Source organism: Taudactylus pleione, unplaced genomic scaffold (assembly GCF_031769625.1).
Source record: "Taudactylus pleione unplaced genomic scaffold, aTauple2 ptg000311l, whole genome shotgun sequence".
In the NCBI taxonomy this organism is placed as follows: domain Eukaryota; kingdom Metazoa; phylum Chordata; class Amphibia; order Anura; family Myobatrachidae; genus Taudactylus; species Taudactylus pleione.
In genome coordinates, this window is record NW_028284712.1 from 655,099 (window position 1) to 679,835 (window position 24,737).

The window sequence follows — 24,737 nt, forward strand, 5'->3', positions numbered from 1 at the left end:
ACTCAGGAATTACTAACCTCATCACACGCAGTGACTACACAAGACTGAGAAACCATCAGTAACATGGAGTACCATCACAGCCTCACACACACTTACACAGGCTCTGACCTTACTCAGGAATTACTAACCTCATCACACGCAGTGAAATCCCAAGCTGCGTAGGGCATCGCAGTGGCTAATTTATACACGCCCATGTAACGGCGTTCAAGCGCACAGGCATGCCTGCGTTTCACTGACTTCCCTCCCCCCTGTCACCACCGTCACTTCCTACCAATCACTCTGCAATCAGTCTGTGTAGTCACTGCGATCGCAGTCCGATCACCGTGAGACCTTCGCGTACGCGGACTGCGATGCAGACGCGTGCGCAGAAAGCAACAATCACCCGTCTGTGTGCGTAATCGCAATAGCGATCCTTGCTGCATCAGGTCCATAGCCCTTACCTGAAGATGTTATTCAGATTCTTTTTCTGAAGATCTTGCTGTTCAGAACCTTGTTGGAAGATGTAATCAAAAGTCCATATTGGTAGTCGTTATCCAAAGTTGCTTAAATAAAGCAGGAACTACTCAGAGAGTATCAATGTAGGACAAAATGTCACCACAAAATGGCTGCCAGTAGCTGGGCATCCTTTATATAGGGCTGTGACCTGCATTGTGACATCACAATACATGCAGGCAGAAGCTAGAGATGGCTGTAGTTTGAATCAGATCACTCTCTGCACCTACCATAGCTACGCCCTTGACTCCTGGTTATAGCTGCTGAGAAATTTGTGATTTAAATTCTGAGTGACAAGGTGCTGACCAGCAGCAGCTCCTGCCCTCTAACCTGAGGGGGGCTGCCGCTGCTGCTAGTCTGGCTGGGATGTAGTCAGGAAGACGACAGTCTAAATGCCAACCGCCGGCTTTCCAACTCTCTAATCCCGGCGTGGTACTAATGACAGGTGTCGAAAACATTATCCATACGCCGGAAGATCGACCCTCGGCATACTGAACGAAGGTAAGCCAGGCGCAGACAGCCGCGGGGTGGGGGAGGGTTTGGTTTTAGGGCTCCCGTGGGGACTTAGGGTTAGGCACCCCCTCGGGAGGTTAGGGTTAGGCTAGGAGAAGGGGGGGTCAGGGTTAGGCACCCCCCGGGGGACTTAGGTTTAGGCTACAGGGAAGGGGGGTTAGGTTTAGGCACTTAGGGGGGGTTTAGGGTTATGCACTTCAGTGAGCCAGTGCAGTCACGGACTGCACTGGCTCACTGAAGTGGCTGATTTTAGAGGGGATAAAATCCGTCACTGGTGCTGACACATCGCACAATGTCTGACAACTCACAGGATAAGCCTATGAATACGGTATAGGAGACTAGGGCTCTAAGTAAGGGGAATTTGTATCTGCGTCTTTATTCTAACGCCGCCTCTGATTTTCATACAACTGAGGTGTCCACTTGCAGGGTGCATTTCCGTCACTACATACCTCCCAACATTTCTTATCCTGTAGTCGAATGGAAATTACAGGGGACATCTACACTTTTTGGCCTCTGTATTTCCATAACCAGGACCGGATCAGAGCCCAGGGCTGGTTGCTCTAAATACAGAGGACCCCTACGTCGTTTGTTCCCTGTATTTAGCACAACCAGTACTGGGTGTGACAGGTGATACAAAGTGGCGGTTGCACTATTTTGTTGTTAAACTGTTCAGAGTACTTTTAATATATATATTAGTGATTGTATTAATGTATTTTGAATGTTTCTCTACTAGTTCAGCTATGCAGTCTGCTACTAATATTCAACTGTGTTAACTATTGTTTTTTTAGAAGTTGTTCTTTGATATGATTCTCAAAGGAATGTGCGGTAGTTATACGTTATGACTAGTTGTAATGCTTACGGCAATGAGCCTTGAACATATAAATGTCAATGTAATTTATAATAATATTGCGCTATTAATTATATTGTTAATATTTGTTCTAATATTATGACCATATAAGTTATATAGTATCCGGTCTTTGTTAGGAGCCCTATAATTAGGTGTGAAATGCGGAAGTCTGGAGCCTTTAACTCCTATCTCCCAGACTGACCTTTAACTCCTATCACCCAGACTGACTGCACAAAGTGCTGGGTCCAGTGTACCCATCCAGCCTATTGTGATAGGGCGAGGCTCCCGGGTGTGAATTGTGCTGTATTGGATCATTATCGGAATTAGAAAACTAAGCTAAGTACCAATAAATCATTTTAATTATTTAACTTAAACTGTATGTGTAATGTGTCATTTATATCAATTTATTGCTGTCCTCCTGAACCTTCAGTCTCCACCGGAAACAAAGGGCCACGCCGTTTTGGTTTTTTTTCAGATTGTATTAATTTTTTTTTAACACAGCATCATATACGGATCTGAACGACATATCATTCAGGCATAAACACTGAATGATATGCCGCCGGATCGTGTACGAGATTGGCAGATTTTGCCTGCTGTAGGCAAGATCTGAAGATGCGATGTACGACCCGCGGGTACGCACATCGGCGTCATGATCGTGAGTGGACACTCACGATTTGGTCATATTTTACACGATGTCGTTCCGATGCATCAAAATCGGGCAAATCATGCAAAATATCGTCTTGTGTGTAATTACAAACATCTTTACTAGCGATGTGTCCTCCCCACGTCCCATCTTCAGTACACACACTGGCTCCTCCTCCTCCCTCCGGCCCCTGCAGCAGGACACGCCCCACACCCACATCCCATCAGTACACACACTGACAACTCCTCCCGCCGACCCCTGCAGCAGCACACGCCCCCACCCACGTCCCATCATCAGTATACACACTGGCTCCTCCTCCTCCCTCCGACCCCTGCAGCAGGATACACCCCCCACCCACGTCCCATCATCCGTACACACAGACTCCTCCTCTTCCAACCGGCCCCAGCAGCAGGACACGCCCCCTCCACACGCTAGCTATCACTGGTTGCCAGGCTACTACCGGACCCCTCCTCTCTCTCTCGCGGCCGCCCCGTTGCTAGGAGACGCTGGGGCGTGGTGTGTGCGTTACGCTGGTGACGTCAGGACGCAGCGGCGCTCGGGGTGAGAGGTCGCCGTGCTGTCGGTAGGTCGCTGTGCGCCGTTGTTGCTCGCTCCCGTCCCTCCGTTATATGAGATATCCGGCTGCCCGGGCTCTCTCCATGCGGGGGCTCTGTGGGCGAGAGCATGACCCGGAGAGCAGTTAGCAGGAAGAGGAGAGCGGCGCCAGGAACAGGCCCCGGAGAGCAGGTATGTGAGGGGGCCTGTGCGGGACCTGCAGGTGGTGCTGGGAGCAGGGCTACTGGGAGCCAGGGAGGGTGGGGGGGACCTGTGTGAGGTGGTGGCCATGCCGGGATCCAGGTCACTAATATGCAGTGCTGAAATCTGTGTGTACTGGGTAGAGGACAGGTCTGGACCGGGGAGAGGACTGGCGTGGACCGGGGAGAGGACTGGCGTGGACCGGGGAGAGGACTGGCGTGGACCGGGGAGAGGACTGGCGTGGACCGAGGAGAGGACTGGCGTGGACCGAGGAGAGGACTGGCGTGGACCGGGGAGGGGACAGGTCTGTACCGGGGAGGGGACAGGTCTGTACCGGGGAGGGGACAGGTCTGTACCGGGGAGGGGACAGGTCTGTACCGGGGAGAGGACTGGCGTGGACCGGGGAGAGGACTGGCGTGGACCGGGGAGAGGACTGGCGTGGACCGGGGAGGGGACTGGCGTGGACCGGGGAGGGGACTGGCGTGGACCGGGGAGGGGACTGGCGTGGACCGGGGAGGGGACTGGCGTGTACCGGGGAGAGGACAGGTCTGGACCGGGGAGAGGACAGGTCTGGACCGGGGAGAGGACAGGTCTGGACCGGGGAGAGGACAGGTCTGGACCGGGGAGAGGACAGGTCTGGACCGGGGAGAGGACAGGTCTGGACCGGGGAGAGGACTGGCGTGGACCGGGGAGGGGACTGGCGTGTACCGGGGAGACTGGCGTGTGCGGGTTCTGGCACAGGAGTCTGGTACAGGTCTGAGGTGGGTAGACTGGTGCAGGTAGGTTTGGGATATGGAGACTGGTGCTTAGAGGACAGGTCTGGAATCGGTAGACTGGTGAAAGTGGGGCGGTAGGTCTGGGGTGGGGAGAGTGGTACAGAGAGAAAATGTCTGAGATGGGGAGACTGGTACAGAGAGAGAAAAGGTCTGAGATGGAGACTGGTGCTGAGAGGACAGGTCTGAGATGGGGAGACTGGTTTGGGGTGGAGTCAGTTCCCAGAAGGGGGGGTAGACAGGTCTGTTGCAGTGTTGGAGGGACAGGACTGGGGAGACAGTTCTGGCAGGAGGAGACTGGTGCGCGTGAGTACAGGTCCCAGGTGGGGTGATGGGTATGGGGGGATAGTTGCTCAGGTCTGGTGGAAAGAGAACAATGTTGTGGTAGTGGAAGGGAGGTCTGGGATGGGGAGACTGCTGCAGGTCCTAGATGGGGTGAAGGGGGTGGTGGGGTACATCTGGTGGAGGGAGGGCAGGTCTTGGATGGGGAGACTGATTTGGAAAGGAGAGCGTGGTGTTGTAAGTGGGACCTGACTGGGGGAGGGTGTATGGGGAGATTAGTACCAGTTGGGACGTTGGTCTAATTTGGGGAGTCTTGTGTGGGGGACAGGGTTGGGATCAGGGGGGGGGGGTGCAGGACTTGGTGTGATAGGATGGTGTGGGGGGGATGGGATGGTAAGAAAGTGTATGTGTGGGTTTGGTACAAGCTGTGTATGTTCTGTTTCTTTATGAAATTTCTAGCGATAATTCCCACGTTAGACATTATGTTTATACCGGCCAGTGTGCATCGCAGATTTCCTTGTAATGGTTGCACTGCTTTACATCGCTGGCTCCTGTTTTTCGTCCCTGGCACTTGACTTGGATATTGAGGCCAAGTCTGCGCTAATTCTTGGTCAGTACAGATTACCAGTGAATCACATTTAATGGATGTTCGTTGGATAATCCAAACATTGCGGAAATGTCGCCAGCTTGACATTACCATTCAAATCCACGTTACTTCCAACATTGTAATGTTTATCATTGGATTTGCGTACTTCTAGCCAATATCAATGAATTAAGTATTTTGGGATCGCGCAAATTCCTGAAACTAACACAGGTTGAGTCTCCCATATCCAAAATGCTTGGGACCAGGGGTATTTTGGATATCGGAATATTCCGTGTTTTGGAATAGAAATATCTTTGGAATGGGACCCAAATCTAAACACAGAGAATGCATTTATGTGTTATATACACTTCATACACACAGCCTGCAGGTCATTTTATTCTATATTTTTAATAATTTTGTGCATCAAAAAAAGTTTGTGTACATACATGAAATTCATTTCTGTTTCATTATACACCTTATACACACAGCCTGAAGGTAATTTTAAACAATATTTTTAATAATTTGTGCTTTAAACAAAGTTTGTGTATATTGAACCATCAGAAAGCAAAGGTTTCACTTTCTCAGTCATGCTAAAAATATTCCGTATTTCGGAATATTTGGATATGGGAGACTCAACCTGTACATGTAGATTTGCCAGTGTTATTAGTTATGAAGCATAACGATCATGGCCGTGTTTCAAAAATCTTTAGCCAAATCTTGTTGGATAGTCTGATACGACACAGTATGCTATGGTGGCCTATGTGTTGCTTTGACGCGGTGTTGTGGTGTGTTCTCTTGCAGGCTGATTGGGACCATGCCACTCAGAAGCGGAGGAGACTTCCTCCAGAGAAGAAGTCTGTGGTGTATTATCTGAAAGCACGAGAGCTGAAAGCACAGGATGAACACAGTTATCGCTGCCTGTTACGTGGCTGCGCAGCTCAGACCCTCCCAGGCATCCTGAGAGAGAGAGAGTTCCGTCTTGGGACCCTCAATAAAGTCTTTGCGTCACAATGGCTAAACCATCGCCAGGTCGTTTGTGGAACCAAATGCAACACCGTAAGTGTCTGGGTCAGTGTGTGGCCCAATTCTGGTAAATTTGCTGTAGTCTTTATTTGACCTGATGCATGCAACCAGCACTTAACCTGCGGAAGGAAGGGAGGGTCTGCAAACCCATTACACCCCCCCCCCCCCCAAGTGACTGTGCATAAATGGATCATGTAGAATCCAAAAGAGACTCCAGTGCCACTGTTCCTGTTGTGATCAACAGGGGTTATGGTGTCATTGGCACCTTTAGGTATTATTGCCATAGCCCATTATACATAGTGTACATTTGCCCTTATAAAGTTTCAGAGAACATCATATTTATACACCTACAAAGGATGGGGAATAGCTCATGAGATGCAGTTTATTTGTTTAATTGTAATCAAGACCGTCTATTGATAATGTAGCGTTCCCACTAGGCTATTTTAGCGGGACGCGGCGCCCTGCCCTCCTTCTGGAGAGCCCAAGCCCCTCTTCTGAAGCGCCCTGTCCTTACCGCGCAGCGCCCTGCTAAAACAGCCGTCTCCACCCGCGGGTCGCAGTGTCCCACAGGTGGGGAAATGTGCGGTGACCTGGTCACCGCCCGTGAATAGACGCCGCTATTCTTCCTTTCAGCAGCGCTTGGGGGCTGCTCGGCGTGTCCGTAAGTGCCGGGCATACCCCCAAGAGTGACGAAAAGGGGGTGCGTCTTATAGACACGCCCCCTTTCCGGTAGCGTTCGGCACGCTCGGAAGTGCCCTCTCTAGCTCCGCTTCCCTGCCTGCCACCGGAGCTAGAGTGAGCACTAATAATGCATCACAAATTCTACAGCGCTAAAACAGACGTCATACAAATGATATGGATACGAATAAACAAAAAAGCAAATTGACCAGTTTCAGCGGAATATCACAACAATTAGAAAATAAATGTAGGCATTACAGGTATATTAGAGGTAGACATGAGATGTGATGAGTGTGATTGTAAATGACTATGAGGAATAAGAACCTTGTTTGCGGAACACATTAGACCAGAGTTTCCCAAACTCTACCATTACAGTACAGCTTCTATGTATATCCATGCTTAAGTCCAGATGGTTAAATCAAATTGAAGCTGAGTACACCCTAAATTACGTGTGCACCCAGCGATCTGGTGGGCGAAGACCCCCCCCCCACCACCTTCCCATCCGCTCAGCTGACCTATAGGGAGGCCAGTACACTTTGCTGCATGTAGGTCCCACCTGACGATCCCGCGGGAGCACACACCGCTCGACATAGTGTTACACACGAGACAATTTTGACAATTGGTCGTTCTGATCCGTTGGAATCGGGCATATCGCTCAAAAAATCGTCTAGTCTGTACCCAGCGGAGTTTGGGAACCTCTTCATTAGTTAATACCTGGCCTGTAATTACGGAGTTTGGGAACCTCTGCGTTAGTTAATACCTGGACTGTAATTACGGAGTTTGGGAACCTCTGCATTAGTTAATACCTGGACTGTAATTACGGAGTTTGGGAACCTCTGCGTTAGTTAATACCTGGCCTGTAATTACGGAGTTTGGGAACCTCTGCATTAGTTAATACCTGGACTGTAATTACGTAGTTTGGGAACCTCTGCATTAGTTAATACCTGGACTGTAATTACGGAATTTGGGAACCTCTGCATTAGTTAATACCTGGCCTGTAATTACGGAGTTTGGGAACCTCTGCATTAGTTAATACCTGGACTGTAATTACGGAGTTTGGGAACCTCTGCATTAGTTAATACCTGGCCTGTAATTACGGAGTTTGGGAACCTCTGCATTAGTTAATACCTGGACTGTAATTACGGAGTTTGGGAACCTCTGCATTAGTTAATACCTGGACTGTAATTACGGAGTTTGGGAACCTCTGCATTAGTTAATACCTGGCCTGTAATTACGGAGTTTGGGAACCTCTGCATTAGTTAATACCTGGACTGTAATTACGGAGTTTGGGAACCTCTGCATTAGTTAATACCTGGACTGTAATTACGGAGTTTGGGAACCTCTGCATTAGTTAATACCTGGCCTGTAATTACGGAGTTTGGGAACCTCTGCATTAGTTAATACCTGGCCTGTAATTACGGAGTTTGGGAACCTCTGCATTAGTTAATACCTGGACTGTAATTACGGAGTTTGGGAACCTCTGCATTAGTTAATACCTGGACTGTAATTACGGAGTTTGGGAACCTCTGCATTAGTTAATACCTGGACTGTAATTACGGAGTTTGGGAACCTCTGCATTAGTTAATAACCTGGACTGTAATCACGGAGTTTGAGAACCTCTGCATTAGTTAATACCTGGACTGTAATTACGGAGTTTGGGAACCTCTGCATTAGTTAATACCTGGACTGTAATTACGGAGTTTGGGAACCTCTGCATTAGTTAATACCTGGTCTGTAATTACGGAGTTTGGGAACCTCTGCATTAGTTAATACCTGGACTGTAATTACGGAGTTTGGGAACCTCTGCATTAGTTAATACCTGGCCTGTAATTACGGAGTTTGGGAACCTCTGCATTAGTTAATACCTGGACTGTAATTACGGAGTTTGGGAACCTCTGCATTAGTTAATACCTGGACTGTAATTACGGAGTTTGGGAACCTCTGCATTAGTTAATACCTGGACTGTAATTACGGAGTTTGGGAACCTCTGCATTAGTTAATACCTGGACTGTAATTACGGAGTTTGGGAACCTCTGCATTAGTTAATACCTGGACTGTAATTACGGAGTTTGGGAACCTCTGCGTTAGACTCTTCTTTTACTCTGAGTATTGTGATGTTGCCACAAGATGTTTCATATCTCACAAAGCTCCAGTTAGTATGTCATCTTCTACTTTGGCTGTTATATCAGTGAGCACTCATAATTATCACTCCAAGGGACCTATCAAGAAAATTAAGTGTCCTAGTTCAGTGTTCAGTCCTCTCCACATGTCCCTTATATGTCCCTGAGATCTCCACAAATGCCATCAGATCACCCACAGGCCCCTTATGTGCCCATCAGATCACCCACAGCCCCTTATATGCCCATCAAATCTCCACAAGCCCCTTGGCTGTCTGAGATTTACCCAAATGCCAGCAGACCCCATGTCTCTTATTTGCCCATTTTACATCCTCTCTGTGCCCATCAAACCTTCACATGTCCATTAAACCTCCTCAAAAGGCTTCTTTCCTCCCATTACGACTGAAGCCCTTGGTGCAGGATAAGAGCGCATCCTGTGGAACCAGGTCTTTCTGTATCAGGGAGTCCCACACCACCATACACAAGGAAAAGATGCGCTAAAGCACTTAAATTGGAACACTGTTCAATGGAACACATGCTATTAAGTTGGTGACACCCTGCACTATACCAATGGGTCTCACTTGTGTGACTAAGTGGTTTCAGATTGTTATGGAAATTCACTTTACTGAGTACTTGTTTACATACGTGGCCCGGTTATAGAATATAGCACATAGTTTCACTCAATTTTAGTAGCCTTTATGATTTGTACATAATTGTACCATATAGTTCAAATTTTAGAACTATGTTACATACACACAAAACAAAGATTATAATTGTTCTACTGTTTATAATATTTGTGTAACTACTTATCACTGATAATATAGTGCATTTCTTGGGTGGGAGGTATTGCCTAGCTTAAGTAAAGGGCACAAAATAATTCGGTTTACTTTATTTGTTACTATAAAGTGTTTATTCTAGCAACCTGTAACAACCTGCGCAGTTCCTCTTTCCTACCTGGGGTGTCACTGTGTTCTGGTGCTTCTAGCACAATATGGTCTGTATATCAGAAGTTTGTTGCATCAGCTGAGTGTTCTAGAAGCACCAGACAGGAAAGAGGAACTGCACTGGTTGTGACATGTGCAGGGTGCTAGAATTAACACTAATAATAATTTTATAATGCTCTGTCCATAAGGTTGACACCTCTGTATTGAATCTCCTGACCTAACCGTCATATCCTATTGCGTTTGTTCCTGCCTTGGGAGTGCATTGGCCCACGGTGGCCCGGAAGTGGTTACTCGCTGACCGTTGCACATTTTTTTTTTCTTCTCGTCTACAGTTATTCGTGGTGGATGTGCAGACTGGGCAGATCACAAAGATCCCCATCTTGAAAGATCGTGAACCAATCAATACAACCCCCCAGAACTGTGGAATCCACGCCATTGAGATCAACCCTTCCCGGACGCTGCTGGCCACCGGAGGGGATAACCCTAACAGCCTGGCGGTCTATCGGCTCCCCACCCTGGATCCCGTCTGCGTTGGAGATGTGAGCTTCTTTCTGTTTCTTCTCTCTGATGTCAAACCAAAAGATGAGATGTGTGAATAATGTCATCGTAGCCCTTAGTAGATATGCACCACTATGTCTCTGGATTTAGACTAATTAAGATTAAACAAAACAAAGATTAAACCAATTAATAATATTTTCTAATTCACTCTAATTTGTTAGCTCAGCTATGTGTCCTCTTTACTTTACTCTGTCTCTCAGTAAATGCTTTGCTGGATCCGCTTCCCACCCCGGTACGTGATGCTGCCCTGTCCTCACTGTTATAACCACACAAGTGGACAGGTTTCTGCATTGCACAGTCTACGTACTCCTCCCCTGCCTTACTATGTGCCATCCCGATGGGCTGTGTAACTAAAGTGCTTTATCTCCGCACTCTCCCATGCTGGTAATTCTGGGCACACATGATACCATAAGGTGCTGCATAGGCGTCGGTAGCATACATGAGTCTCAGGGTAATGTTCTTGTGTCTTTATCTATAATGAATGCAGCTGTAGTTGCCCAGCAGTCTTGTATTCCCCAATTCTAAGCTGGTTACAGACCATGAACTTCTGAAACACAATGTAGAGTATATAATCGTTCTGTAGTTTCCTATCAATCTGAGATCAGCTTTCATGGAGTTATTTTGTTTCTTGCTCACTGCAGGAGGGTCACAATGACTGGATCTTCTCTATCGCATGGATTAGTGATACCCTGGCAGTTTCGGGTGAGTTGCGTTCATTAACCCTGTTATTTATTACCTTAATTATATACTGAGGTCTGTGGTAAGATTGAGCCTTATAGATAACTGTCATGGCCGCTATTCTCTTTAGTCTCGTTATAATTCTCCTATTTTGTATTTCTCTGTCCTACGATCTGGGCGACACTGCCAACCAAGCGGGGTAGAGGGCAGTGTGAGGAGCTGGTACGTTAAACCAAGCCTGTTTGAAGCCAAGCCCTCCTCTTCTGCATCCCATCAGCCCGTCTCAGCCAATTGGAACTCAGTTTCCCTTATGTGCCCTTGGAGCGGGCACCAATTTTGATAGCGGCAGGAGCAGCTTTATTGGTGTTCTCATTTTCTTTACCTATTCCCCTCCCCCCCCCCCAACCTCCCAATCCCCCTAGGCACAGCTATGGAATTGTCAGCTCCTCTCAGCGCACTCTACAGCCCAAGGTCGGCAGTGTCCCCCAGACTGAGTAAGAGAAACTGATTTAACAGTGAGGACCAAAAATCCTCTTTTATCACTGATTTTACAAACTTGGAGAGCAGAATTCTCAGCAGATCTTGGGATACCCTCTCCCGGCAGCGCCAGTTACCGCTGGCACCCTGGAGTAATGTTAATGTCTGCACCATTCTCTCCTCATATTCTGAAAACTGAAGTCACCTATACTAACACTTATATCCCTAACAAACTAAGAGGGCAGCCAGCTCTAAGACTGATCGTCAGCCCTTGAAAGGTTTCCTTTTATGATGGTTTCTCAGGACACTCCATGTCGCTGGACGCCTTCCCTTGTGTCCTCTGAGCCAGTGTGTGTTTTTACATTTGCTGTGCTGCTGTTCTCTTTTATCAGCTATTTCAGACACACGGGGGGGGGGCTGACTGCAGCACCCTCCAGTGGTAGTAATGGCAGGAAGTCTAGTGTGCGTAGGGAAATAATTCCCTATCATGATTGATCTCCGACTTTGCTTAACACCTCAAACGTTTCACATATGTTTTGTGACTGACTGTTCTAAGTAGTTTTTATATAAACCACCTTGTATTGGTTTAGTCATTCTCTAGGTGAGCTTCCAGTCAATTTTTAACATCTGTCAGTGGTTCCTAAACCTTCTTGATCACGGCGCCCGCCTAGAGTATCAGCATTTTCTTTCTTTTTTTTCACAGCACCCCTAGGCCAAAAGTTACTAATTGAGAAATTCAGCAAAAATGATTACATTAAGTAAAGTGTGCTGACCTGTCATCCTTGGGGTCAGTTATGTGGTGAGGACAGGGATGTGCTGACCTGTCATCCTTGGGGTCAGTTATGTGGTGGGGACAGGGATGACCTGTCATCCTTAGGGTCAGTTATGTGGTGGGGACAGGGATGTGCTGATCTGTCATCCTTGGGGTCAGTTATGTGGTGAGGACAGGGATGTACTGACCGGTCATCCTTATGGTCAGTTATGTGGTGGGGACAGGGATGTGCTGACCGGTCATCCTTAGGGTCAGTTATGTGGTGAGGACAGGGATGTGCTGACCTGTCACCCTTAGGGTCAGTTATGTGGTGGGGACAGGGATGACCTGTCATCCTTAGGGTCAGTTATGTGGTGAGGACAGGGATGTGCTGACCTGTCACCCTTAGGGTCAGTTATGTGGTGGGGACAGGGATGACCTGTCATCCTTAGGGTCAGTTATGTGGTGGGGACAGGGATGTGCTGATCTGTCATCCTTGGGGTCAGTTATGTGGTGGGGACAGGGATGTGCTGACCTGTCATCCTTAGGGTCAGTTATGTGGTGGGGACAGGGATGTGCTGATCTGTCATCCTTAGGGTCAGTTATGTGGTGGGGACAGGGATGTGCTGACCTGTCATCCTTAGGGTCAGTTATGTGGTGAGGACAGGGATGTGCTGATCTGTCATCCTTAGGGTCAGTTATGTGGTGGGGGACAGGGATGTGCTGACCTGTCATCCTTAGGGTCAGTTATGTGGTGGGGACAGGGATGTGCTGTCATCCTTAGGGTCAGTTATGTGGTGGGGACAGGGATGTGCTGATCGGTCATCCTTGGGGACAGGGATGTGCTGACCTGTCATCCTTAGGGTCAGTTATGTGGTGGGGACAGGGATGTGCTGACCTGTCATCCTTGGGGTCAGTTATGTGGTGGGGACAGGGATGACCTGTCATCCTTAGGGTCAGTTATGTGGTGAGGACAGGGATGTGCTGACCTGTCATCCTTAGGGTCAGTTATGTGGTGGGGACAGGGATGTGCTGACCTGTCAACCTTAAGGTCAGTTATGTGGTGGGGACAGGGATGTGCTGACCGGTCATCCTTATGGTCAGTTATGTGGTGGGGACAGGGATGTGCTGACCGGTCATCCTTAGGGTCAGTTATGTGGTGAGGACAGGGATGTGCTGACCGGTCATCCTTATGGTCAGTTATGTGGTGGGGACAGGGATGTGCTGACCTGTCACCCTTAGGGTCAGTTATGTGGTGGGGACAGGGATGTGCTGACCTGTCATCCTTATGGTCAGTTATGTGGTGGGGACAGGGATGTGCTGACCGGTCATCCTTAGGGTCAGTTATGTGGTGAGGACAGGGATGTGCTGACCTGTCATCCTTAGGGTCAGTTATGTGGTGAGGACAGGGATGTGCTGACCTGTCATCCTTGGGGTCAGTTATGTGGTGGGGACAGGGATGACCTGTCATCCTTGGGGTCAGTTATGTGGTGGGGACAGGGATGACCTGTCATCCTTAGGGTCAGTTATGTGGTGAGGACAGGGATGTGCTGACCTGTCATCCTTAGGGTCAGTTATGTGGTGGGGACAGGGATGTGCTGACCTGTCAACCTTAGGGTCAGTTATGTGGTGGGGCCAGGGATGTGCTGACCGGTCATCCTTATGGTCAGTTATGTGGTGGGGACAGGGATGTGCTGACCGGTCATCCTTAGGGTCAGTTATGTGGTGAGGACAGGGATGTGCTGACCGGTCATCCTTATGGTCAGTTATGTGGTGGGGACAGGGATGTGCTGACCGGTCATCCTTAGGGCCAGTTATGTGGTGGGGACAGGGATGTGCTGACCTGTCATCCTTAGGGTCAGTTATGTGGTGAGGATAGGGATGTGCTGGCCTGTCACCCTTAGGGTCAGTTATGTGGTGGGGACAGGGATGTGCTGACCTGTCATCCTTATGGTCAGTTATGTGGTGGGGACAGGGATGTGCTGACCGGTCATCCTTAGGGTCAGTTAAGTGGTGGTGGGCAGGGATGTGCTGACCTGTCATCCTTAGGGTCAGTTATGTGGTGAGGACAGGGATGTGCTGACCTGTCATCCTTAGGGTCTGTTATGTGGTGAGGACAGGGATGTGCTGGCCTGTCATCCTTAGGGTCAGTTATGTGGTGAGGACAGGGATGTGCTGGCCTGTCATCCTTAGGGTCAGTTATGTGGTGAGGACAGGGATGTGCTGGCCTGTCATCCTTAGGGTCAGTTATGTGGTGAGGACAGGGATGTGCTGACCTGTCATCCTTAGGGTCAGTTATGTGGTGAGGACAGGGATGTGCTGATCTGTCATCCTTGGGGTCAGTTATGTGGTGAGGACAGGGATGTGCTAACCTGTCATCCTTAGGGTCAGTTATGTGGTGAGGACGGGGATGTGCTGATCTGTCATCCTTAGGGTCAGTTATGTGGTGGGGACGGGGATGTGCTGATCTGTCATCCTTAGGGTCAGTTATGTGGTGAGGACAGGGATATGCTGACCTGTCACCCTTAGGGTCAGTTATGTGGTGAGGACAGGAATGTGCTGACCTGTCATCCTTCGGGTCAGTTATGTGGTGGGGACAGGGATGTGCTTCTGTTTATCCACAGTTATGATTAGCAGCCACCAGGACTGGCTTTGTCACGGCACCCGGTTTGGGAACCACCATCTATAGTATTACAGGTCTGCTGGTCACACTAGTCTGACTGTTGTCATGGTTGGAGCATCACTTCTCAAACATAACTATCGTTCTTTACATACGAGTGCCGCCTGCAGGACCTGCACAGAGATGGTTTGGTGATGTGCTGAGCGCTCTCTCACTATTTCAGGCTCTCGAGACGGCTCGATGGGTCTGTGGGAGATCAATGAGGATGTACTGAGTAAGTGTAACTTCCAGCATAGCCACTCCCGCGTGCCCGTGTACTCCCACATCTACCACAAGGCTCTGAAGGATATCCCCAAAGAAAGCAGCAACTCTTCTAACTGCAAAGTCCGCGCCCTGGCGTTCAACAGCAAGAACAAGGTAACTCTTCTTACTATCCTTCTCCTCTCTCAGGTCCTCCCAACTGCTGCTGCCCCCCCCAGCGTGTCCCGAGAACCCCAATTGTCTGTTTAGTTGGGTTTGAGACTTTTGTATTTATAACCTTACGTGGCTTTTTACCCCTTTTCACTTTAGACCTTATGTAGGTGAAATTGCTTTGCAACCCATAGTTATTCATGACTTGTTCCAGTAAATGTAAGCACTGAATAATTTGTGTTTGATGGTAGAATACGATGTATTCTGGACGCGGTGTCTCCTCTTCCGCATGATTCAGACAATGGTCCTACGTTACACGGGTGCCAGCTCCCTCTAGGCTACCGACCTGCCCACCCTTGCTGGTACATTATGATGCCTCCGCAGGCCAGGTCTACAGGGAGACTTTATTTTCCCCACGCTCTGCAAGGTGGATTTTGCCGCATCCGTGGCGTTTTTCTCTGCCCGGGAGGTCTTCCAGTCTGTCGTACATGCATAAGCTTCCCTCTCCTCCTGTTCAAGGTGGCTCTGGCACGTACCTGGAATGCAGGAGCAGAGATTGTTTTGTACTTGTCATTAGATCAGTTTTAGAGTGTAGGAGGACACTGGCCAGTCCACCTACACGTGTCCCATACATCTATCCACTGGCCAGTCCACCTACACGTGTCCCATACATCCATCCACTGGCCAGTCCACCTACACGTGTCCCATACATCTATCCACTGGCCAGTCCACCTACATGTGTCCCATACATCTATCCACTGGCCAGTTCACCTACATGTGTCCCATACATCTATCCACTGGCCAGTCCACCTACACGTTGTCCCATACATCTATCCTCCATACACTACAAGTAGCGTTACACACAATGTGTGAGCACCGAGCGACTCGATAGCGCCAAGCAGCATTTTGTGCAACTTTTTTTCCTTAAAATGCTTCTTTTTTGCAAAGCTATGTGAATAGGACGAAGAAGCAGCATATGCTGCTTAAAATGATAGGCCGCATACTAATATTCTGTGTGCCACTGCAGTTATTTCTACTTAAGGTTCCATAGGGTATCCACAGGATACTTTGGGGTATAGGTGATGACGTCAGGCATCGGGCACCATAGAGTTAAGTTTTCAGCCTCCCAGGGTGCACTAGGGTCCCCCTTCTATACCCTGCCCCCGAGCCAAGGCATCTCAGTTTCGTGTGGTGCCCGGCCGGAGTCGGATGCACCTGCTAGAGGGGGGCTTAGAAGAGCCCCTGAAGTTTTCTTCATTGCAGCTGTGGCTGCACATCTGGAAGTATAGCATGGACAGTCAGTACTGATGTCCATGCTGTCTTCCCTACACCCCCGCCGGTACCAGAACGCCGGTACCGATCCGGGGATGCTTGTAAGCAGCTGGGGTCACAGCTAGCGGTGACCCCAGATTGTTTGGACCATGGCTGGATCCAAGGGGGACAAAGGTTAGCAGCAGGGGTCCCACGGTGGGACCCTGCTGAACATGGTCCAAAAGTCCCCAGGCAGGGGGCTCCCTGGGGACTGGCTGCAGCGTGGAGCCAGGTATTAACCTTAACTTCCACTACCCCCCTGGGACAGCGGGCCGCGGCAGAGCGGTAGCGCTGCGGCGTCCCAGGGGTTAAATGCATGCCAGGGGAGCGCGCCTTCCCTGTCTCACAGCCGGCGCCTCCCCCGCTGCACACAGCCCTCTCTGCACACGCCGACTGGCCCTGTGGCAGCGTTCCTCCCCCAGGCCAGCCTCCTCTATGCTCCTCGGTGGCCATCTTCAGAACGCATGGTGAACGCTGCCGGAAGCCTAAGATCGGAGGCATCGTGGTCTGGGTCCCCCCGCATACCTCTCCTCCGCTTGGTCAGGTCTGTGTATGCAGCGCTGTGTCCTACCAGACTCTGTGTAGTTGAGTATCAGCGCTGATGGTGCAGGATTTATTTTTCTGTGCATTGTATGTGACTGTGCTAGCGCTGCTGCCTGTACTTTTGATTTCTTACTGTCAGCCTTATCACTGTCCCTGATCTTTCTGCTAAAGCCCTTGCGGTGCGGTGCTCCAGGGTGGTCTCTCGCTATACTACCGAGTATTGTGAGAGGGGTCACATACTTTCCACCATCATGTCTGAGAGTGACTTTCCTCTCCAGCTTCAGTGTACTACCTGTAAAGTACCTATAGCGGAGGGGGAGGGTAGCGCGGAGGGGCTATGCCGGCAGTGTTTTTTATTGGCGCGGCCAATTACGGTCACAGCACTGGTACAGGAGCCGCCCTGGGCTTGTTTCGCTAAGGCGCTTACAACCTTGGTGGGCCAGTTTGCTCCGCAGCCCGCGTTCTCACAGATGGGATTGTCCCAGCAATCAGTGGTGTCGTCACCCATGCAGGGTTTCCCGAGGCAATTGATGGTACCCCACAGTCTCCCTATTTCCCCTCCCCCGGTCTCTCAGGAGCCTGCGTGGGTTAATTCCCTGACTAGTTCTGTACAGCACTTGTCGGATGTGTTACAAAGGGAGTCTATGTTGCGGCCGGTGGCGTCTGTCTGCTCCTTATGAGGATGACGAAGTGACGTCTGATGATGGGGAGATTCTGGATCTTTCCGACCAGGAACCTCTCCATACTAAGGAGGCGGATGCTAGGTCCAAGGTGTATGTTCCTGGACTTATTCGGGCAGTCCGCACAGCTTTGGTGATTGAGGACGAAGATCCTCCGGTGTCCAAATCTAAATATGCCTTTTTTAAGGATATTAAGGGTGACGCCACAGTGTTTCCTCTTTCGGGTCAGTTGGTGGACCATTTAGAGGAGGCGTGGAAACAGCCTGGCAAACGATACCAGCCACAGAGGCGTTTGGCGGTGGCATATCCGTTCGCGGATAATTATTTTTCTAAGTGGGAATCCCCACCACAGGTGGATTCTCATGTGACACGCCTAGTCCGTAGTGCCACATTACCCATGCCATCCATGTCTTCCCTTAAGGATGCTACGGACCGCAAGGTGGAGATCTGCCTAAAGTCTGTTTATTCCCTTGCAGGGGGGGGCAGCTAGGCCGGCTATGGCCATTTGCTGGGTTGCCAGAGCTATGGAGCGCTGGGCTGACACTTTGGAGGCGTCCTTCGATTCCGACTGTTCGGCTGAACAGACGGTGTTGATCGGCAATCTCCGGGATTCGGCCACTTATATCAACGAAGCGGCCTTGGATATCAGTACCCTGGCGTCTCGCATTTCTTCGGCAGCTGTAGCTGCTCGTCGCACCTTATGGTTGCAATCTTGGAAGGCGGACACTGTTTCCAAAAAGGGCTTGGAAGCGTTGCCTTTTAACGGAGAAGTTCTATTTGGTCCGGACCTGGACAAATTTGTAGCCACACTGGCGGCAGCCAAATCGGCATGTCTCCCGTCTGCTGCAGTTCCTTCCGGTTCAGGTACGTCGTCCTTTCGGCCATATAGGGCCCAGGGTAGGCCTAAAGCACAATCCTTTCCCCGACAGGCTGGCCCCAAAAAAACGGCCAAGCCCCGGAAGCAGGCCTGGAGTACCAGGCGTACGGCCCCTAAGCCAGATGACAAGCCTGCGGCCTGACAGTCCGGGCCTCCCTTTGGGGGATCCCAAAGTGGGAGGCCGCCTGCTGCAGTTCGCCCGGTGTTGGTCAGTCACCACGACAGACACTTAGGTTCTCGAGGTGGATTCTCACGGGTACGCCCTCTCCTTCCGGCACAGACCCCCGTCTTGATTCTTCACCACGGGTCTGCCATCAGACCGGAACAAAGCCTTGGAACTGCGGAAGGTTTTGCACACTATGCTCCAGGCTGGAGTTATAGTGCCTGTTCCATTCTCCCAGAGGGGCTAGGGTTTCTATTCCAATTTCTTTTTGGTGTAGAAACCCAATGGGTCGTATCGTCCGATACTCAACCTCAAAGCTCTCAACAAGTCTTTGCGGGTGCCGAGGTTTCGGATGGAGACCCTGCGGTCCATCATTCTGGCGCTGGAACCTGGGGACTACGTGGTGTCGTTGGCCATACAGGACGCTTATCTGCATGTCCCTATTCTTTTACGCCATCAACAGTTCCTCAGGTTTGCAATCCGCAACGACCACTTTCAGTTCCGGGCATTGCCTTTTGGCCTGGCGACAGCACCACGTGTTTTCACCATGGTGATGGCGGTCATGGCGGCTTCCCTGCGGCTGCAGGGAGTCCGCATGCTACTGTACTTGGACGACCTTCTCTTGGTGGCAGGATCTCCAGAGCTCCTTCTACGCCACTTGGACCTGACCATTGCGGTACTGCAACGGCACGGCTGGTTAATAAACTGGCAGAAGTCCACCCTGATCCCGTCTCAGCGGATTCTGCACCTCGGAGCCTTATTGAACTTCGGACAGCAAAGGATCTTTGTGACGGGGGAAAATATCTCTGCCTTGCAGTTGTCTGCAGAGCCGCTGGGTGTCTCTGCATTCGGCGATGAGGTTACTGTGCTCCATGGTGTCAGTATTCGACATGGTGGAATATGCCCAGTTTCACTCCAGACCTCTGCAGCACCTGATCCTGTCCAAATGGAATGGGCTGCCTCAGTCTCTAAAATCCCAGATGATGGTGCTCACTCCGGAGGTTCGCCTGTCCTTAGCCTGGTGGTTGCAGACGACCCATCTCAACAAGGGTCGTCCGTTCTGGGTGGCGAATTGGGTCCTGTTGACAACGGACGCCAGTCTTCGGGGCTGGGGAGCAGTCTCGGGTTCACACTTGTTCCAGTTCCAGGGCAGGTGGACTCAGGCAGAAGCAGAGCTTCCAATAAACATTTTGGAGCTCCGCGCGGTGTTCAATGCTCTCCAGCAGGCACATCGGGTTCTCCAAGGTCACCCAGTGCAGGTCCAGTCGGACAACGCTACCACCGTGGCCTACATAAATCGGCAGGGAGGAACCCGAAGTCGGGCGGCTCTCATAGAGGTGTCCCGAATCCTGGTATGGGCGGAGCGCAATCTCCCGGCTATATCAGCAGTATTCATCCCGGGAGTGCTGAACTGGGAGGCGGACTTTCTCAGTCGCCAGGACGTTCATCCGGGGGAATGGTCCCTGCACCCGGACGTTTTTCAACTGCTGGTGGACAGGTGGGGTCTTCCAGAGATCGACCTCATGGCGTCCCGGCACAACAACAAGTTACCGGTGTACGGGTCTCGCACAAGAGACGAAGGGGCGTCTCTGGTGGATGCTCTGTCCGTCCGGTGGACGTTCCGGTTCGCATACTTGTTCCCTCCGGTCTCCCTTCTTCCACGGGTAATCCGGAAATTTAAACAGGAAGGAGGGACGCTCCTGTTGATGGCTTCCGCATGGCCCAGACGGCACTGGTTCTCGGACCTTCAGGGTCTGTCCGTGGACAGTCCTCTGCCGTTGCCGCTACGACCGAACCTTCTGTCACAGGGTCCCTGTCTTCACCCGGACCTGACTCGGCTGTCTTTGACAGCGTGGCTGTTGAGACTGCCATGTTAAGGTCCAGGGGTTTTTACCAGCTCTGTACTGCGAACCATGCTCAGAGCTCGGAAACCGTCTTCCGTGAGAATATATCATCGTGTGTGGCATACGTTTTTCCAGTGGTGTCGGCCGAGAGGTTATGCACCTAGGGAATTTCGTCTGTCTAGAGTACTAGCCTTCCTACAAGTGGGACTAGACCATGGGCTTCGCCTTGCTTTTTTGAAGGTGCAGGTTTCTGCCCTGTCTGTCTGGTTCCATTGTAGGATTGCTACAATCCCTGATGTGCGCACCTTTATGCAAGGTGTTCTGCGAATTCAGCCGCCTTTTGTTCCACCTGTGGTGCCTTGGGGTTTGGCTGTGGTTCTGAGGGCTCTCCAGGGACCGCCGTTTGAACCACTGGGCTCAGTGGATCTTAAATGGCTAACAGCTAAGACTGTTTTCCTTCTGGCCATCGCTTCGGCCAGACATGTTTCTGATTTAGGGGCTCTCTCTTGTAGACCCCCTTTCTTGATTTTTCATGGGAACAGGGCAGTGCTGCGCACTCGTCCTGAATTTCTTCCCAAAGTTGTTTCCCGGTTTCATATTAACGAAGAAATCGTTGTGCTGGCTTTTAACTCACCTGGTCTTTCAGTGGGTGAGGCCACTTTGGATGTTGTGCGGGCCTTAAGGACTTATGTTGACCGCACTTCTTCATTTCAGAAGTTGGACACCTTGTCTGTCCTCTATGGCTTCCGTAAAAAGGGTTGGCCTGCTTCCAAACAAACTTTGGCAGCTTGGATCCATATGGCCATTTCAGAAGCTTATCTTCATGAAGGCCTGCCGGTTCCATCCTCTGTGAGGGCCCATTCCACTAGGTCTGTGGGTCCCTCGTGGTCCTCTGTCCATACGTTTGTGAGGTATTACGCGTTTGACACCTTTGCCTCTCAGGATGCTTCCTTCGGGCGGTGGATTCTCCTTTCAGCACAGGAGCGTCCCCACCCTTGAAGGATACTGCTTTGGGACATTTCCAAGGTATCCTGTGGATACCCTATGGACCCTGAAGTAGAAAATGAGATATGGTAAGAACTTACCCTTGTTATCTCTATTTCTACGAAGTCCATAGGGTTCCACAGGACTCCCGCCCTGTCGCACCTGTTCTGCAGATGGGCTTTACTCTGGTCACCGGTTTTTCCGTCTTCCTCTGGTGAGAATGTGATTCTTGTGTGTGTCCAGATCTTTTTTTCTCTCTCTTCCTTCTCCTCCTCCGGCCTATGGCTTGGTGCGTAACTGAGATGCCTTGGCTCGGGGGCGGGGTATAGGAGGGGGACCCTAGTGCATCCTGGGAGGCTGAAAGCTTAACTCTACGGTGCCCGATGCCTGACGTCATCACCTATACCCCAAGGTATCCTGTGGAACCTTATGGACTTCGTAGAAATAGAGATAACAAGGGTAAGTTCTTACCATATCTCATATTATCTGCATTGTCAGCGGCTGTGACACTGTAACGTAGCGTTTCGCATGAAGATACACCCGCAGTCACACACAGAATATAGGCATGCCGCATATCATTTTACTCAGCAGAAGCTGCTTGTATGTCCTGTTCACATTGCAAATAAGCCTCATTATAAGGGAAAAAGTCTCACAAAAAAGCGCTCTGCACTACCGAGTCGCGACACGGCATGGCGCGTCTAGGAGAACTGTTTAAATGAACGCACAAGGAGGCTAGATGTGGTTGAGTGCGGGATACCAGTGGTCAAAATCCTGACTTCGGCATCCCGACAGGGTTAGGATATCCTTCTCCTACCCCATATCTCTACCTCCCCTGTGCCTAACTCTACCCCGTCCCCGTTCCCCCGTCAGAATACCGGCGCCGGGATTCTGACAGGGCCTGGGTTGCTGCTCCCAGGATCCTGACAGGCATCTGGATGCCGGCGCGGTAATTCCCTAGTGCCGGTATCCTCAATGTAATATCCCGGCTGGATGTATTTGGACACCTCCTGTAGCTAACGTCTTTCTGTGTTGCTGGCTCCTCCTTCTTGTTCCTACACCCTTGCTGGGAAGTTTATCTCCTTTCCCAGAATCCCCTTGTTCCTCTTTGTTACTGCTGAAGTCACTTTCTGCCTGTTGCCACCGCTCAGTAGTGAAAGTTACCTGCGATTGTCAGTCAGTCTCTCTTTGTGAAATGATCATTTACTTGCTGACCTGTTACCATGAATGAACCTATTGTCGATCGTACATAAATTACCCTTCAGTTTGTGCCTCCGCAGCCAGTGGCCGCTTCACCTTAATGCAGTTTCTTGCATGCCAGCCTCTAGTGTTGCTGAGATTTGTAGTATTTCCCAGTGCTGTGAAGGGAATCTGTATTATTTACGGAATACCGATCGTCCCTAAGGTAGGTATTCACTAACCTAATTCCCTCCTTAGGGGTGCCCAACTCTAACCTTCCCCCCAGTGCCTAACCCTAATCCCCCTCTAAGTGCCTAAACCTAAGTCCTCCGGGGGGTTCCTAACCCTCCCTCCCCCTAGCCTAACCCTAACCTCCCGGAGGGGTGCCTAACTCTATGTCCCACCCGGGAGCCCTAAACCTAACCTCGGGGTGCCAGGCGCCACTCTCCCGGCGTCGGTAAAATGACAGGCGTCTAGATTTAGACGCCTGTCATTTAACTCCTGCCGGGATAAAGCAGTCGGGAAGCCGGCTGTTGGGATTAGACAATTTTGGGTGGAGTCGGTAGAAACGTAGCTTCAAAAATAGGAACTTCTAATATAATTGTCAGCCGTCCTCTAACCTGTCAGTCATTATTGGAGGGCTTATCGGGCTCCAGTACTGCCGCAGTGTCCGGCCACTGTCTCACCAGACTGTGTTTTTGTTGCAGGAACTGGGCGCCGTGTCCCTGGACGGCTACTTCCACCTGTGGAAGGCGGAACACACATTAACCAAGGTATATGCGGAGCGCGTGTTTCCCTTCTGTGAGATCTGCGCAGTAAACTCATTTATAAGTGCAAGCGCCAACCATGCCCTAGAGTCCATGTCTTTATTCTGTTTACCCACATCGCTCTCACATCTCCCCATAGTCCCGATGAATGATGTGAAACTGAGGCCTTGCACTGCTGTAGTTACAGACCTACGCTGGCTGTTAATTATTCGTACAAGAAAAACTTTCCAGCGAGATAGCTGGTGTTTGATGGAGATGTACATGTAACATTTTTATGGGACTAATGATTATCTAGAATATAATGCAGAAACGTTTAGTAATTAACAGTATATGGAGATTGCACGCAGGATGTTTTGCCTCCTGTTAAGCTGGCCACACACTAGACCAACTTTCATCCAACCATCCAACTAGATGGCTGGTTGGAATGAAAATCCGGTAACGTATGGGAGTAACTGATGATCAGCAATTTGCTCCTAAATGCCAGAAAACATTTGAAAATGGTCGTTCAGACAAGTTTGATTTATACAGTTTGTTCAAACAACCGTTTTGTCCATTTTCCGGTGTTTGGGAGCAAATTGCTGATTGTCATTTGCTTTCATACGTTAGATTTTCATTCCAACCAATCAACTAGTTGGATGTAAGTTGGTCTAGCGTGTGGCCAGCTTTAGGCTATTTGTCGACTACCCAACTGATCTTCCTGTCTCTCATTGTGCACAGCTGCTTTCCACCAAGTTACCGTACTGCAGGGAGAACGTGTGCCTGGCCTACGGCCTGGAGTGGTCCGTGTACGCCGTGGGGTCGCAGGCGCACGTTTCTTTCCTAGACCCGAGGCAGCCGCCCCAGAATGTCCGGTCCGTGTACTGCCGGGAACAGGGCAGCGGTGAGTCCAATCTGACATCATGCAGAGCGGAGGTCTATACCTCGTTATACATTTTGTTTGTATTTTATAGATTGCTCTTCTAGCGCAAAATAATTAACTTTCTACTTCAGGGTCCATAGGGTATCCACAGGATACCTTGGGGTATAGGTGTGACGTCAGTCGCTGGGCACCATAGAGTTAAGCTTTTCAGCCTCCCAGGATGCACTAGGGTCCCCCTCCTATACCCCGCCCCCGAGCCAAGGCACCTCAGTTTAGTTTGGTGCCCGGCCGGAGTCGGGTGCACCTGTCGGAGTGGGGGCTAGAAGAGCCCCTGAAGCTTTCTTCAGTGCAGCTGTGGCTGCGCATCTGGATGTACAGCATGGACAG

At 50.3% G+C, this 24,737-nt stretch overlaps 1 protein-coding gene across 1 annotated transcript in view; it reads left to right on the forward strand.

The window, feature by feature from the left end:
- The first annotated feature begins 2,968 nt into the window (after positions 1 to 2,968).
- The window catches only part of DCAF12 (DDB1 and CUL4 associated factor 12), a 45,636-nt gene continuing 23,867 nt past the window's right edge, over positions 2,969 to 24,737 (forward strand). Inside the window, exons 1-7 of the mRNA XM_088442393.1 lie at positions 2,969 to 3,242; positions 5,691 to 5,945; positions 9,984 to 10,190; positions 10,851 to 10,911; positions 14,959 to 15,152; positions 23,432 to 23,497; positions 24,209 to 24,371. Coding sequence (XP_088298519.1) covers positions 3,180 to 3,242; positions 5,691 to 5,945; positions 9,984 to 10,190; positions 10,851 to 10,911; positions 14,959 to 15,152; positions 23,432 to 23,497; positions 24,209 to 24,371 — 1,009 coding nt within the window. The 5' untranslated portion in view covers positions 2,969 to 3,179. The remainder of the gene's footprint in view (positions 3,243 to 5,690; positions 5,946 to 9,983; positions 10,191 to 10,850; positions 10,912 to 14,958; positions 15,153 to 23,431; positions 23,498 to 24,208; positions 24,372 to 24,737) is intronic.